Genomic DNA, 17,031 nt, shown 5'->3' on the forward strand with positions numbered 1-17,031 from the left:
TTCTACTTTCTTCTTCACTGTGCACGAGCACAACAAGGCTTGATGACACATAATGCACTCATGCATCACATCATACGTGTTACATGCTCCGACGTCTGGAGACAGATGGAAAGATACGGTATGAGTGAGTGAAGGAGCGTCTACGATGCATTTAATGAGTGTGTGGGATGTGATGTATGAGATGTCAGAGTGGATGATCATTATTGCGGCAGATGTCCCACACGCTGGATGCTAGCGGCTCAAAAGCTACTGACGCTGTTCAACAACAGGCTGGAGTTCAACCAGCAACAGAGTCAACAATATGTTGGAGGGTGAAGATGTGACCCCATGGTGTGTGTGTGTGTGTGTGTGTGTGTGTGTGTGTGTGTCCAACCCAGGGGCTGATGGCAGCTCTGTGCTCATTCAACGTCATCACTGCAGTGACCAACCTGTCGGTAACCCTGGCAACTGTTGCCGTGGGGCAACAAAAAGATGTCCTCTTATATCATATCATAACAGAGGTCAGTCGTGTCAGAGTTTAAGAGACGCAAAATAAACACGTACAGAAAAAATATGCTCACGGCTACAGTGTTTAATACCTGTTCCCTCAGCAGCCATTACTCAGCAGCACTTAGTGTGTGTGTGCGTGTGTGTGTGTGTGTGTGTCTGTGGTCACTTGTGTAGGATTAGAGGGACGGGAATGTGTGCGCAGAGGAGAAAGTAACGGATTACAATCTGATTACTTTTCCTAAGTAAAGTAAAGTAAGGGATTATGACCAAAGAAACAGTAATAAGATTACAGTTATTTTCTAGCATATTTAAACATTTTGATTCAGTGGTGGCCTGTGCAGTAATGGTCAGGACCAGGTCATTTGAAGCAACAATGATAGCAGCAGATTTGTGACGGCTGTCAAAAATCCATTTTTTAGGACGAAAACACAAAAATACACATATTGCATCTAGACCAGGTGTGTCCAAACTACGGTACGCGGCCCAACTGCGGCTCACCATTAATTTTGAATTGGCCCGTGGCAAGTTCTAATAAAATACTGGACATTGGCCCAAGCATGAAACGTGGCTGTACTGGCAGTGAGCCTCCAAGACATTTTTTGACAGTCAATGTTAAAAAAAAACAAAAAAAAAACAGGCGAAACAATAGCCGATAGTGTGCTCATAGCATGCATCAAGTATGTAAAATATGAAGAATGATAAAATATTTTTGTTTTTTGTTTGATTTGTATTCAAGACACTTTGATGAGAATTACTGCAAATTGTTAATTACACTTTTTATTTTATTGTTTTTTGAAAAATCACAATACATATGTTGTTGCTGTTTGATTCCTATTAAAGCACTTCTAAGAATGACTACAGATTAATAATTGCACTTTTTATTAGAAAAAAAAAAATATGAAAGATCATAAAAACATATTTATATGATTGCTTTTTAAGATACTTTGATTAGAATGAGTGTATATAGTTGATATAGACTATAAAGTTTCATTTTTAACATTTTCGGTTGGTATCAATAATTTTATGTTGTTAGTATTTTTAAAACATAAATATGGATTTTGTTTACTTAGAATAAATAAATAATATAGGACCTGTAAGTAATAATCGTAAGTGGCCCTGCTGTTGGTGTATTTTTCATATGTGGACCTTGGTGATCTAAACAGCATGAAGATCTTATGTTGCTGATTTTCTTTCCAAAATCCTGCAATTTTTCTTAAATTATTGTATAAAATCTCCCCAAATATAAATAAAAATTGGTCAAAAAAATCAAAAGACATTTAAGTATCTGTCACTTATTGCTAAGATATTTGTCTAATTTATAAGTGAAAATGCAAACTTAGGCACATTAATGTTGAAATTGTTCGTTTTCCTGTCTAAAACCTGTGGCCCACTTGAGATTGAACTGGTCCATATTTGGCCCTTGAACTAAAATGAATTTGACGCCCCTCCTTTAGGGAAACACTGAGCGTTGTGATGGCATCACAGCATGTTTCATAAGGAGGGCAGGTCATGACCACCTTAGCTGGATCCACATTTATATTCATCTTCTTACAAATTATCTGACATCAAAGAGCAAATCCATTCACGCTCCAAACAAATCACCGTCAAACGTCACCCTCGTACAGTACAGTATATACAGTGTAAGTCAGAGCTCCTGCTCTCATTGAAACATCCCATAAGCATCAACATTCATCTCTGGTGCATTTACAATAGTCCTCATTTAAATAAAAAAAAGCACTGACATGGATCTGTGACGGACACAGTTAGAGGCCACAGAGAAGGGCCACTTACATCACAGAGGGGCCACAAAACTGTAGTTGTCTGATTCGAGGGCCACAATATCAACATTCAATCTGAGCAAGAAAGAAAGAAAAAAATCTTTTTTTTGTCCTTTTGTATATTTTCCTGCCTTCTTTGTCAGTTTTTATAGTTGCTTTGTTTTCTTTTTGTCCTTTGTAAATTTTTCTCTCATGCTGCACATTTTGTTCTTTTTGTGCATGTTTTTGGAATCATTCTTTGTATGTTTGTCATTATTTTTGCTTATTTTTCTGTCAATTTCTGTAATTTATTGTTTTGTGTGTCATGAGTCATTTTGTGTATTTAAGTCATTTTGTGTATTTAGTACTTTTGTAGATTTGCGATAAAATGTAAATTTTTTTAAGATTAATTTTGTGTATATTTGTTGTATTTTGTGTTTTAGTAAATATTTTGTGTTTTTTTTGTTCTTTTGTATATTTTTTCGGAATTTTTTACGTTTTTTTAAATGATCATTTTGTGTATTTTTGGAAATATTTGATGTATTTTTGTTGTTGTTTTGTACATTTTCCTGTAATTAGGTGATTTTTTTAAAGATGAATTTTGTGTATTTTTGTTGTATTTTGTGTTTTTGAAGATATTTTATGTATTTTTGTTGTTGTTTTGTGTGTGTGGAGTAATTTTTTTCCATTTTGCATATTTTTCAGTAATTTTGTTTTGTATGGAGTCCTTTTGTGCATTTTGTTGCTGTTTTGTCAATTTTTCTTCTATTTTGTGTGTTTTTCTGTTACTTTGACTGTTCAGAATCACTACTTTGGGGGGCGCACAAAACTCATGTTGTTGATGTCATGATTTTAATTGATTTTACTGATGATTTTAATTGATTTTACTGATGATTTTAATTGATTTTACTGATGATTTTAAATGTTCTAATCGATTTTAAACAATTGAATGTTTTATCATGTAAAGCACATTGAGTTGCCTTGAGTATGAAATGCGCTATACAAATAAATTTGCCTTGCCTTGCCTTACTGTCTTCCTGAATTTCTTTTTAATTCAGCGAGTTTTGTCTGGTCTTTGCCACGTGTGAGTTAAGGTAAGTCTGGATCAAGGCACACGTTTTCCCAGAGAAATGTAAAAGAAACAAGCTAAAAAATAAATAAGCAGAGGAGAAGTGGAGAAAACCCAAGTCCACAGGCGGTCCTAAATAAAGGATGGCGGCATCATGAAGACCAAAGACTGTGAGGGAGTTGGAGTAATGAAACAGTGAGGGGAGAGTGGGAGGGAGACAGTTTGCTTTTCCTAAAAACAGACTACTGATGTCATTTTGCCTGCGTCAATATTTTACTGCCTGATAGGGAAGCTGGAGGTGTGCACGGAAAAGTGAAGGGGGTGTGGGTGTGAAGTGGAGCCGGAAGCTCATAATGAAAGAAATTTGAGGGAGGAAAAATCTATTCAGTTAAAAAAGTCCAACAACACATTTGTTGTTTCCCTCGTGTCATGCTTTAGACGACACCTTTATTTAAACTGTATGTATTCTCTGTCTAAGTCAGGGGTGTCAAAGCTCAAGGAACTTAAATGGGGCTACGCAAATTCCTGACGGGGCAATAGCGGCCCCTAGCCCTAGTGTAGCCGTCCCTGGCATGAACTATGGTAAAAGAGGTTAAAAATAATGGGTGTGAAAAGTGGTAAAAAGGGTTTATAAGTGCTGAAAATGTCTTGAAAGTGGACAAAATGTGCAGAAAAGGCATTGGAATTTGATGAAGTGGCAGTAATGGGAGTAATGTAGCAAAAATGAATTAAAAGGAGCAAAAATATGGCAAGAAAAAATTATGAAAATAAGTATATAAGAAATATACGGCAAGTTTGGTGTAGTTGTATAAAAAGGGTAAAAATGGACTCATATTGTTATATAAGATATTCATTGTTTCTTGAAGGCATCTGGCGACACCCTCCCAGTGTCTTGAGCACCAAGGTTGACTTTGTTCATTTGTCACTCATGGATTAAATTTTGATCTGAACCCTGTCATCTTGTTCAGTGTGGATTGGAGACAGTCTGCTCCCACTAGGGCCGTTGTACCTTCTAGCTGCTACATGTTTAGCATTAATGTTGTATCTGCTACATGTTTAGCATTGAGGTATCATGTAACATGTCTTGCAAAAGTATTGATTTATTTTACCTCATCATAACAGTGAGTTAGCTGATGTCGGCACAGCTGCAGAATGGCTAGTGCTGCTGCTGGGGGGCCTGCACAACCAGTTTTAGTCAAAAATGAAAAGGGAAAAAGTCGCATATGGAAGTATTTTGCATATCAAGCAAACGCCAAAGGGAAGTCAACAAATTTTGACAGGCCTGTATGCAAATTGAAGCAACACTTCAAAGTGATGGCTACGAAGTCCAGTAGCACTATAAAGCATCTGACAGACCAACACCCCGGTCTCTATTAGGAATTTCGAAAGGTCAGTAAAGCTCTCGTTTCAGCAACATTGAAGTATTATACAGTTCTCATTAACGGTAACCCAGCCAGCAGCACATGTTAACGATAGACGTTTAACAATTAGCCAATAGCCACATTAGCCCTTCTCTAATATACTAGCGGCTAGGCTAATAATAAAATGACCAATGTTAATGTGGGAGCTAGGCATTAATAGTTAACAGTCCTGCTCGTCTGTAACATAAACAGACTATGTTTAATTAAAAGACAATACAGTGTTTTTGTCTGAAAGTGTTATGTTTCTCTTTAAATCCCAGAATTAAGCTGAGAAAAGTCGACCAGCAGCTACTAGACAGAAACCATGGCAACCTGAGACTCCGCCTACCCTACCAGCCCTTTTTGACCGGCAAAGAAAATATGCAGCAAAGTTACCAGAAGCACAAATAATAAACAGTGCTGTAGCCGAATACTTGAGCATACTCATTAATGAGCCTATTTAAATACTTTTACTATGATCAGAACAGTTGTTTTTAAATTTGGCACTTTGTTCTTAAAAATGTTTAATAGTATTTGTTTTGCACTATGTTCTTAAAAAAAGTTATTTCAGTTTTTATTGTTTAACGGTGCTGCTAAATTTTGTTATACTTCCTTAAAAAAGTGTAATAGTTTTTGTTGTTAAATGTTGCACTACATTTTACTGAATTTAAAATACTTGGTATATTGTTCCAAGTTTGTATTCTCAGCTTTATTAAAGGAAATTATGCTTCTAAATGTTTTGTCTTTTTTTTTGCCCTGTGGTATCGAAAAATGGTATTGAGGTTTTTTCTGAGTATTGGTATCAATTTTGAAATTCTAGTATTGTGACAACCCTAGTGTGTGAGCTGAAGGACACACACATGTCAGACGATTCCCACTCACTGTCTTCAGATTGTTACTCCATTAAATGAATGTGAACAGCTCATGATTTAAGGAGTCCATGTATTTCACTCATCACTTAAATAGCTCGGGGAGTCATTTATCAGATGAAAGCCATGGGCTTACACGCGCACCCCAAAGCCATGGAGAAAAAAATGAGACGCTGCTCTGTGCTTTTGACGGATGGAAAATGTACACCGACTTTAATAATTTTCACTGACATGAAACTAATGTAGGTCTTTGAGTGCCTGGAGTCTAGATCATTAATATTGCTAATAGAGCTACAATAACAGAGTCGGGACTGAGACTCATGTGACAGAAGTGAGTAATCCTATTTCTAAAATACAATCAGGAAATGTCAAACGTAAAAAGCAATTTCCCCTAAAGTTAGAAATTAAATTGAAATTCTGGAAAAGCTTTGATTAGCAACGCCTGTTGAATCAATGCGGAACGCCAGAAAAGTATCTCAAGTCTTGATGTTATTAATCTTTTTTTTTTTTAAGGTAAGGTAGGTGATTTTCAAAAGCTAGCATGATTTTGAATGTAGCCTCCCCAACGGCTCCGCCTTTTCCCCCTCCCCTCTGTGCTCCGTCTCACTCACATGCATACACACAGCTGCTGCAGAAGAGGAGCTCAGCTCATCGCTTGTTTTGTGTAGAAACATTGTTGTCTCATGTCTCATTCAGCAGTAAGTAAACAATAAACTTTACCATTAAATATGTTAAAAAACGTGACCAAAAACTTTGTTTTAACTTTGTCAGCGGTGACGTGCTTTCAGTGTGAGCTCGTGCATGTGAGGGGTCGAGAACGAGCAGGAAGACGTGCTTGGTTAAAAAAAGTGAGTGAAGTCATATATGAATTCTTTTTTTTTTTTTTTCTTTTTTTTTTCTCTTGTCTGCACATTCTGTCGAAGGTTAACACTACAAGAAGTGCAATCTTTTAACAGCAATGCATATTTTGTTATTGCAATTAAATAAATTTATTTATTTCATTGCATAATTGTGACCATCACCAGCCCTCCCTAGGGAAGGGTAAGAAATACTTTATTAAAGGGAGGATGTAAAAAAAGAGAGGGCAGTGTTACACCAAGGTGAGGGGTTGGAGAGGGGTGGGGAAGTTAACAGGGAAGAGGAATACAAGATAGGAAATGGAATGGGTGGGGAGTAGTCGATAGATTTCAAGTGATGCGATGTGAAATTGTGGTTGTGTATATTGTGCTTATTGTTGAGTTATCAAGCCAGTTTGGTGACCAGTGTGCGGCTTAGGAATAATGGTGGTGGCTGTGAGCAGAGGAAGAAGTGAGTGGAAGTTCCATAGAACAGGTATTTGGGAACAACGTGTCTGTGGTTGAGCCCAGTATGAGTGTTATCCCACAGCCCAAGGCCAGTGCATCCATGACAAATGTATTTCCAAGAACCGCCACTGCAAAACCCACGAGCCGCCCCCGGGCCCCGGAAGCAGCCAGGCCAGCAGCAAGAGCGGGCAACCCGGGGGCCCCCGGCGACCACCACACGGCCAAGCAGCCCCCCGAACGCCCCCAAGATCCCAAACCGAGAGGCAACCATCGCCCCCCCCATACACACCCGAGAAAGCCCCAAGGAGCCAAGGACCCAGCGCACCACGCCACCAATCCAACCCCCAACCCCCAGACCCCTCACCCCACCCCCCCCCCCACCCCCGCGCCCAACCCCCCGAGGGGAGGGCCCAGAGAGCTCCCCGCCCGAGACCCCAGCGGAGGAGCCAAAGCCCACGCCCAGCAGACGACCAGAGCCACGCCGAACGGGCAGCCGGCGGGCACCCGCCGTCGGGCCCAGAGCCAGCAGGGACCCGACCCCAGGCCAGAGGGACCCGGAATGAACGCAGCACCAGGAGCAGCCCGCCCAGGGAGGACGACCACACCCCAAGCCGCATAAGGCACCAGGGGGCCGCCGGGAGTCTCCCCGTCGGCCCCCAGGCACCCCAACCTAGCCCCCCATGGCGCCCCAAATCACCTATTGTTGATGTCGCCCGCGCCACGGGCTTTAGTTTTTTTATTTATTTATTTTTTTTTTTTAAAAGCCAGGGCCCCCTCCAAGGGCCAAGCCAGACCGCCTTGTGCATCCCCAGCACCCTGCCTCACGGGGCACTGCCCAAGCAGGGGCCGTACCACTAGGTATGCAAGGGCGCGGCATGCGGCACCCGCCCCGAAAGACCCCCGCCAGGACCGGCCCGGCCAGCCAGCCAATCACCCCGGGCCCCAGGAGCACCCCCCGGGACCAGGACCCCCCAAGGGCAAGTCCCCGGGCCAAGCCCCCCGGGACGCACCCCCCACCCCCGCCCAGGACCCGGCCACAGCCCAGCAGGACCGCACAGCCCCGGACAGCCCAAGGCCAGCAGCCCAGGGCCCGCCGCCCCCCGGGCAGCGCCAGCCACGGAGCAGCGCCACCCACCGGCCCGCGAGCAACCGGCGATCCCCACCGCGGGGACGGAGGCACCCCAAAGGCACACATCAAGTGCGGAACCGCAGCCCCGAGCCAAAGATGCCCCGGACCCACCCACCAGTCCGCAGATGGCAGGACAGACCCACCAGGCGGCCGACAGCAACCTCCACCACCGGAACAGCTAGCGCCGCCCCCCAGTAAACAGCATCGCTCCGAGGCACCTAGCAACCCCGCCCCAACCCCGGTGAGGACACCAGCACCCCCCCAGCACACCCACCCCCCAAACCGGCGAGGCAGGCCGCCCCAGGCCCGCACACCGCGGGGCCCGCCCCCAAGGCCACCAGCCGACGAAACAAGCACCAAGCCTCACCCAAGGGGAGGAAGCATCCCCGCGCTCCACCAGGCCGACACCGCCCGGAAAGACCCCGCAAGGAGAGACCCCAGCAAAGCCCCCCCGAGACCCACCGCCACGCCCGACCACACCATCCTGATGTATTTTCACTCTATGTAGTGGCCCAGCCACCAACAGAGGGGCCAGGCCCCCACCGGAGAGGCCCAAATATGTGAGCCAACCCACCACCCTGTTATGGTGCCTCTCCATTCCCCAATGGAGAGGCACTTCCCTATCCCCTGTGTGAGTGTGTGTGTTCAGTGAATGTATGGGGTGTAATTAAAAGAAGGGGGATGGAGGGGAGCGGTGCTCCCCATCCTACCTCTGTGGATATACGTGTATGTGGTGTAATAGGCCGGAGGGTGTAAGTGAGGGTACACCCTCCGGGGGGTGGCATGTTGAGGTGTGATTAAAATTGGAGGGATTAGTAGGGTAACTAGAGGTGGGAGTGCCGCCCCCACGCCACTACATAGTGACACAGGTGGCGGCCCCCTCCACCCCCAGTCCCACCATCCAGCCCCCCAAGGGTTGGGTATGGGTGTGTGGTGCATATTGTGAATAGGCCAGACCAGCTGGGAGTGAGGTGAAGTGTACATGTAGGAGGACTGTCCGGTGCGAGCCGGGCCCGTCCGCGTGGCGGGCCACGCGAGATGGTAGATGGTGCAGACGGGCAAGCGGCACTGTGGGCCCCGGAGCAGCAAAGCCGGAGACCCCCCCCACGGCGGAGCACAGCGGCACCCCCCACCCCCGGGTGCAGCCAGGCACCAACCCCGTCCCCCGGTGCCCCAGGGAGCGACCCCCGCCGCACGCCGGCCCAGAGCGACGCCCCCCCGCCGCCAAGGAGAGCGGCCGAGCAGGGGGGAGGCCCGCGCCCGCACCAGGGCCAGCACAGGCCCACCCGGCGCCACGACACAACACCCTCCACCGGAAGGCGGCCCCGGCCCCCCCGACGAAAGAGGACACCATCCACCGCCAAGCAGGGCCACCCCGCCAGCCACGGACCGGCAAGCCCGAGTACCGAAGCACCCCCAGCCCGGTACCGCCATCCCACACCAACGGCGCCAGAAGAGCCCCCCCCCCCCACGGAGGGGACCCCCGACGACCCACGCACCGGCACGAGACACCCCCCCGACGCCAGCGCACCCCGGACGACAGCGGGCCCCAGGCCACCAGCCCCGCCCCACCCAAGGCTGCGCAGCGCCGCCACGAGCCGCGGCCGGTCCCCGGGCAGATGACAGGAGAGCACTCCCCCGAATTCATAATGAATTCATTCATTAATGACTTCACCCGTCCACGCATACAGACACACAGGCTTCATCAGCTGACTGTAGATCAGTCCATTAAATATAAATCTATATCTTTCCTAAATGATGTCATCATTAAAAGGATTGCATCAATTGGACAGCTCGCTTTCTAAGAGAACTGATTGGTCAGGAGGCGGGGCTTCTGTTTTCATGGTTAATTGTTCTTTAATGTTGTACAATTATTGGCAATAAATGACCTTTGTCTTATACAAATGTTTGTGTTTCTTTTGAAATATGTTATGTTCCTAGACCCTTGACCAGGAGCGTAAGAGCTAGTCTTTTTATCCAGTTTTGAAAATCATTTTTTATGTGAATTTTGTATTTTTTCCATCATATGTTGGTTCTTGTTTTATTACTTTAAATTGTTTTTAGAATAATTTTGCATATTTCTCTGACATTGAGGGATTTTTTTTGTTCTCAATTTGTGTTTTATAGTCATGTTTAGTCATTTTCTGAATTGTTGTTGTCATTTTGTGTCATCTTGTTCATATTTTGTGTTTTTCTAGTTATTTTGTGTATTTTTGTTGACATTTTGTTCATTTTTCTATATGCTTGTGGAGTTATTTTCTTTTTCTATTTCATATTCATTTAAATGGGTTGAATTACACATTTGGGGGCCTCAGCCTGCATGTGGCCCCTGCACCACCTGTTGACCATGTGTGTTAATTATTTCCCTTGGGGACGGACTAGCGTTAGCCCAGCTAGTTGCTATGGTAAAACAGACTCATTAGGCTGCCATGGTCTTCACATCTACTAACCTGTCACATGCAGGTTAGAGAGAAAACACTATGTACCAACATTGATCTCTAAATATATAAACTATACGAGCAGTGACAAAGACGTTTCACTAAAAAAAATAAAAAATAAAATAAAATAAACACCAATGCTGTACTTGTATCAGTGAGTTAAAAAAAAAATCAGAGTAATGATCAGGGCAGAGGAAATGTAAAATGAACTTAGGGATGCACATGTGACTGTGCATATGGATCAATGATGTATAAGAATTTCACTGCATAATATTTTAAAAGAATAACATAACTCTTATCCTGCATATTTTAGTCAACTATAGCTGTAACAATTTTAGTCGACTAAAATCTAAAATGTCATTTAGTTGACAAACACTAGAACACATGTCAAATTCAAAGCCTGGGGGCCAAATCTGGGCCTTTAAAACATCCAAATCGGCCTGCAGGGACAAGTTAAAATGACAACGTAAACAAACAAATAATATAGTTGTGGATATCGCAATAGGGATACAAAATATATGAACTTAAGCTTGAGAATTTTGGCAATATTCAAAAAATAGAAACTTTTAATGGGAATTATTTATTGAAATTAAGCAGAAAAAAACAGTTTTATTTTATGTCTATTTTACATTTATATTATTCAAGTTGACTTTCATTGAATTTGTCACAAAATCAAAAAACCTACAATATTTGCAGGGATTGGTAGTTTCTCCATTCTTGTATGACACAATTTAAATCTTTTTACTCTCAAATTGTTGAAAGAAACCTAGTTTTTCCAAAACTGAAAATATTTCCACAAATCAAATAAATATAGCCATTACCTGATATCAAGAGCTTGGATATTGTTGTTGCCTTATATACGACTTACTTTTATATCATTTATACATAGTTTGATTGCCCACCTCTGTGGCCCATTTCAGACCAAACTTATGCGTATTCGGCCCCTGAACTAAAATGAGTTTGACGCCCCTGCACTGAACTATAGATGAAATAGGACTGGTATGACATTTAGTCAAAAGACAATGACTGAAACTAAATCATGATTTCCGTATTGTTTAACACAGGATAATCACTTTATCCCCATGTACATTTGTTTAATTGTTAGTTTGACAAACTTTGATTCAACTTGTTTATTGCATATTTATGGAAAAAACGTTTGATATAAAATGTTCAATTCTTATAATATTGTAATACCTTCAAATGTAGTGTTTAAATCAGTAAAAAACAACTATAACAATGAAAAGTCATAATTAAACGATTGCAGTGCCTGTTAGTGAGCAGTTACTCATTCTATAGAAGCAAACACGTGTGAAAGAGAAAGAAGGTGAGTGTGTAGAATGTGCTCACCGCTGAGAAACTCTTTATGTTCGTAGGTGGCTCCTAGTGGGTAAAATGGGGTTAGATGTGATGAGAGAAAAAACGGCGAGCCAAATCAATAACATGATGATTCAATTCAACGAATCCATATGAGACGTATTTGTAAGTACAATTTTAATGCATAATAATGTGATTCCAATGTGCCGTTATTTCTCATGCAGAACTCAGGTTTGATAAAATCATTTTTCTCCATTTAAAATCTGATTGTCTCATTGATTGCGATGCATCAATAAAGCAGCAATTTACAGCAGACTGTAATCCATTTTCCAATACTGTCGTCGGGACAATTTGGGAATGTATCGGACTTTCCATGAATCATCATTTTATCAACGAGAGAGACAGTGTGTGATGCTGGAACACCTGGTGGAAGTTAATGAAGAGATATGATGACGCTATGCAGGACGCATTCACTGAAACAATCACCACGACAACCGTCTCCACCTTTTCTTCAACCAACACGAGCACTGAGCTCCAAACCTTCAACAATGAAGCTGATGGGATTTCAAGGTCACACCAGGAGGTGGGCCCCCGGGGCCCTCACTGGGAGGCAGTCACTGATTGGACGCCTCAGGTGACACAGCAGCATGCGTGATTGAATCCTGTCCTTACAGAACACTTGAACCCAACATGACCACATTCTTGGTGTATTATGACAGTGAAGAAAAAAATAAAAAACATGATGTGGAACATGAAGGGAAGCAATGTCACTAGCTGGGTTTTCATTACAGATATTTTACAAAAGAATAGCAATATTTCTAAATGTTGACAAAGTATAATAATAATAATACTAATGCATTGGATTTTATATAGCGCTTTATCATGGACACTCAAAGCACTTTACAGAATTAAGGCATTATTCTTTCACTCTACACTTAGTGGTGGTAAGCTACTATTGTAGCCACAGTTGCCCTGGGGCAGACTGACGGAAGCAAGGCTGCTATAATTACGCTTTGAAAGTGTTTCCATGAAACGTTTTGGGGAGGAAAAATGGCCCAAAAGTGCATTTTTTGAGCGTTTTCTGAGCAGAGCTGATGGGGTACGCAAGTGTGTTTTATATTTCAGTGTCACGTCAACACTGTAGTTATGCGTCGCCCTAGAAAATAAAATATTTAACTCTCTTTCAAAAGGTCAGTATGTTTTAGGCCTGTACAATATTATTTAATTTATAAGTGGGGTTCAAGTTAAACTTTTTATTTTATATTGCGCACTGTTGGAATGTCAGTGCCAAATAAATATTTTCATATTTTTAACAGACTTTAATATTAATTTATACACATTTATAATGAAAACATTCCAAAGGAATGACTGGATGCTGGACTGGAAAAACAATGACTAAAGTAGCAAAAATGAGTCAGCACATCAGATATGACATTAAACCTGTCTTTGAGTGGACTCACTTTTGCTACTTTAGGACTCATTTATACCCATAAACGCAATTAATCTAATAATTTGCATAATCATTTATTTCGGTATTTCGGCCTCTGCTTTTTTTGGTTTCAGCCAAGAAAGATTATTTCGGTGCATCCCTAGTATATTTAGTAAACATGAATAAAAAGATTCTTGGTAAACGAAAAAGTAATTTTAGTTGTGTGTGTGTTTGAAAATGTGTTTTTGGCAGAAACATGAGAAAGAATGGAATTGTTTTTCCCTGATGCTTGCTTTTTGCAGAGCAAACAAGACATTGGAGGCTTTAACACCCAGAATGGAGGTGTTGGCTGTGATCAAGTGTTCTGTATGATCTCAACTGACTGACAGATCATTAGATACTGGTTGGGTTGGATGGATCCTAGCCTGAACTACTGAGAGGTTACTGGTCAGACGAAGAGACGTTTGTGCTCGATGGGACAGGGAGGGAGAGCCTCGCCCAGATAGCTGTCCATCAGCATGTGGGATTAGCCCTGAGATGGAGTGTCAGTGATGACGGTTGATTTGCTGATAAACCTGATGCTGAGCAGAAGGACGCAGCTCGGACTGGTGGCTCTTACCACGACGGATATCCGGACCCGTTTGGATGGCCTCCTGATCTCAGGAGACACGGGACTCTCCAAGTTGTTGTTGTTTTTCTTCCAGGACATTCAGAGACAGGCACACAACGTTAATCTACTAACAACTGCTGTAGCTACACTATAACATGGCAACACTGAGGGTTTCATACATTACACAACATGTGAAAGAAGGCATTGACAGCGTGGTGCAGGTAAAGGAACTTTTGTGCAGCTTTCTCAGTGAAACGGACACAGTGTGAATGAGGGAGCATTCTGACAGTCAGTGTTTGTTGGTGTGGGAGGTATTGTAGGGCAGAGTGTGAAGGCTGTATGTGAGAGATAGCATAGGACCGTGTGGGTGGGTGTACAGAATGTGTGAAGGACAGGATGCGAGGCTGTGTGTGTGTCCGTGTTATGTTGGTGTTACTGGTTGTATCTGAGGACACGTCTCTCTCTCACCTCCAGGCCTTCAGCGTCCGGGCTGGCGCAGAACAGGTTCTTCAATGCCATGCCCGAGTTATCATGGGGGCCTGGACGAGAGAAAGAAAGTTGAAGAAATAGCAACAAAAAAATGTAAAGATCCCAAGTAATCAACCAATTTTGGTTGAACAATTTTTTATCCAGAGAACCAATTAATTAAGTTTGAATTCAGGTAAAAGTGGCAGTTAGCTCAAATCACTGTGAAACAAAACGACTGATGTCATGAGACAAGATCTACGTGTAGGTATTAAAGCCACTTTTCTCCAAAAATCACATGCCCATAACAAAACATTTTTCTAAGCTTCTACATGACCTACATGGCTAATTTTTGTTCAGATTGAAGTAGGACCCTTAGTGGTTACAGGTGATAGGAAATTTTGGAAATACCTGTATATGATATTGAGTGACAATAAATCATGTTTTAAATACAGAAATCTGTAAAAAAAAAAAAAAACTACAGATTTAGATCAAATAAAGTACATTTTCATTATCGAAGGCTGTAAAAGCAGAAATAATAGAACTAATATATCGACATCAACTGCAGCAAGTTTGGTGATAATAATAAATATTAGGTCAAAAATAAACATGCTTTTGTACAAAAAAAGTTCTGGCCAAAGCCCACTTTGCCAACACTGTGCCAAAGTTTTCCACAAGTTTGAAAACAAGTTTGTACATGTAATATGTCAGTCAAATTGATTCCAATCATTGTTAGTCTTATGTTTGACCACTAGGTGTTGCAATTTGGCTTGAAAAAACGCATCCATTTTTATTCAGGTCTTTGCGGTGCCATGCGCAATGCTAATTTTGGTTCCACTCTTTGGTGCAGTTACGCATAGCTGTTATTCAGCAATGCTTTGACCAATCAGAATGATTGACACAGCGTTGCAAAGCTCAGAGCCTGTAGAATTTGGGGATATCAAACACTAATTGGGTGGGCTTTAGCCCTGGCCAATCAGAGCTGGATAAATGAGGGACCTGCTATTTTACACACGAGCACCAAGTGCTCATCGGACGGATTTCTCGCTGAGAAGTGCTCAGATGTGTGTCATGGTAGTTTCTGCCATGATTTGGATTTATCAAAATATGTTTTATGTACATTGGAGCAACTTTTGATAAGATACAACAAAGATAAGACACAATTGGTCATCATTGCTGACTTTTCTGCTGGGTATTTTCTGATTTTGTGGCTGTGTTTTGGTGCGTAACATACCCGACCTGTATATCAGTGGATTCACCTCGGCCTGTAGTTTCAGGTAGACTCTTGTTATAGAGCTCTGTGTTTATTTTATGAGTCAGCAGAAAGTTGCCATATCACAGAAAATAGAATAAACACACCAGAACGAAAATTCAACATTCTACAGGGTTACCAATCCCACAATGTTCACGCTTCCGCAATTTAAACCGAAAGTGGTGTTCAGCAACTTCCTGTGACTATAGCTTTAGCATTAGACAATGATAAAAATGCTCATTCTCGGCGTGGTTGCTCTTGTTCTGCTCCTGGTCCGGAATCTGTATTCTACACTACACCGGCGCTTCACTCAGGAGGATTTTGTCAGCGGATCCAGTCACCATCAGACGCCTTAACAGTGGAGCTGTTCCATCTTTCTTTCCCTGGAATAACTTTATCGCACCACCAAAGAGAGAGTCTGCCTTCTGGAGGGCTCAGAAACGGCAGCTTGTCCTCTCACAGCAAGCTAGCTATGAGGCGCTACTTCCGGTTGTCGTGAAAAAGGTCTATAGGCATGGGCAATATTTCAAGAGTCAAGATATATTGCAATTTCTATTTTGGTGATTTTGAAAATTACAATATCGCTTATAACGATATATATATTTTTTTTAGAGCTTATTACGTATCAAATACTTATTTTAGGGGTCGCTGCTTTCTCTACTTCTCAAAACAGCATGAAAAGCACAGTTAGATTAAATTCTGAGTGCGTCCTAACCCAGATCTACTGCTAAATAAGCCACACTACAGAACTCACTCACACGTGCTGTCCCTTAGAGATAGAGGTTAATCAGAAGCAGGACATGTTTTTCCATTTCCTGGTTGACTTCCATTTGCATGTTTGTGTTCTTGTGTCCAGGTCTTACTGGTAGGAAGCTCTGTGGGTCGCTCCACCACTGAGACTCTCTTTAGAGCAGGTTTGAGGGGTTTCTGTGAAGCTGGGCGGGTCGGACTGAACGATGACTCCTCTGTAGAGATCTGAACACACGCACACACACACACGCACACGCACACACACACACACACACACACACACACACACACACACACACACACACACACACACACACACACACACACACACACACACGTTAAGGTTTCCCATGGGGACTTGTATCAAGATGAAATGGGTGTGATTCTGTAGTGATGAGATGGAAACAAATCAAAAGGAGGACGAAAGGAAACCTATAACGCAGCTCTGGTCCTGACCTTGATGTAAATTATGATGACTTCATTGACTTTCCATGCTGCTGTTGTTTATGATCTTATAGTATTTATTTTGTTTGGTTCTGTTAATGGGTTTCTGCGTTTCAGCTATAAAGCAAAACACATCAAAAACTCCTGTGAAGCTGGGAGGAATACATATGTGGGTGTAGGCATCTGAAGTTGTGAAGTAAGTTTTCCAAATATGCAAAGATAACAACATTAACGTTTAATTTACCATGTTTTAATGGATTAAATATATAAATATATAGTTGCATCTAAAATACAAAGTGAATATAATAATTT

At 42.5% G+C, this 17,031-nt stretch overlaps 1 protein-coding gene across 3 annotated transcripts in view; it reads right to left on the reverse strand.

Annotated features, from left to right (window-relative positions):
• clcn2c (chloride channel 2c) overlaps positions 1 to 17,031 on the reverse strand; it is a 203,909-nt gene that overhangs the window by 19,196 nt on the left and 167,682 nt on the right. For 2 of the 3 annotated variants that reach the window (XM_028464289.1, XM_028464292.1), the window contains 4 exons: positions 16,389 to 16,500; positions 14,277 to 14,347; positions 13,818 to 13,895; positions 11,803 to 11,835 (listed from right to left, as the gene is read on the reverse strand). In XM_028464289.1, coding sequence (XP_028320090.1) covers positions 11,803 to 11,835; positions 13,818 to 13,895; positions 14,277 to 14,347; positions 16,389 to 16,500 — 294 coding nt within the window. The remainder of the gene's footprint in view (positions 1 to 11,802; positions 11,836 to 13,817; positions 13,896 to 14,276; positions 14,348 to 16,388; positions 16,501 to 17,031) is intronic. The other variant, XM_028464291.1, reaches the window with a different exon arrangement.

Source organism: Gouania willdenowi, chromosome 13 (assembly GCF_900634775.1).
Source record: "Gouania willdenowi chromosome 13, fGouWil2.1, whole genome shotgun sequence".
NCBI lineage: Eukaryota > Metazoa > Chordata > Actinopteri > Blenniiformes > Gobiesocidae > Gouania > Gouania willdenowi.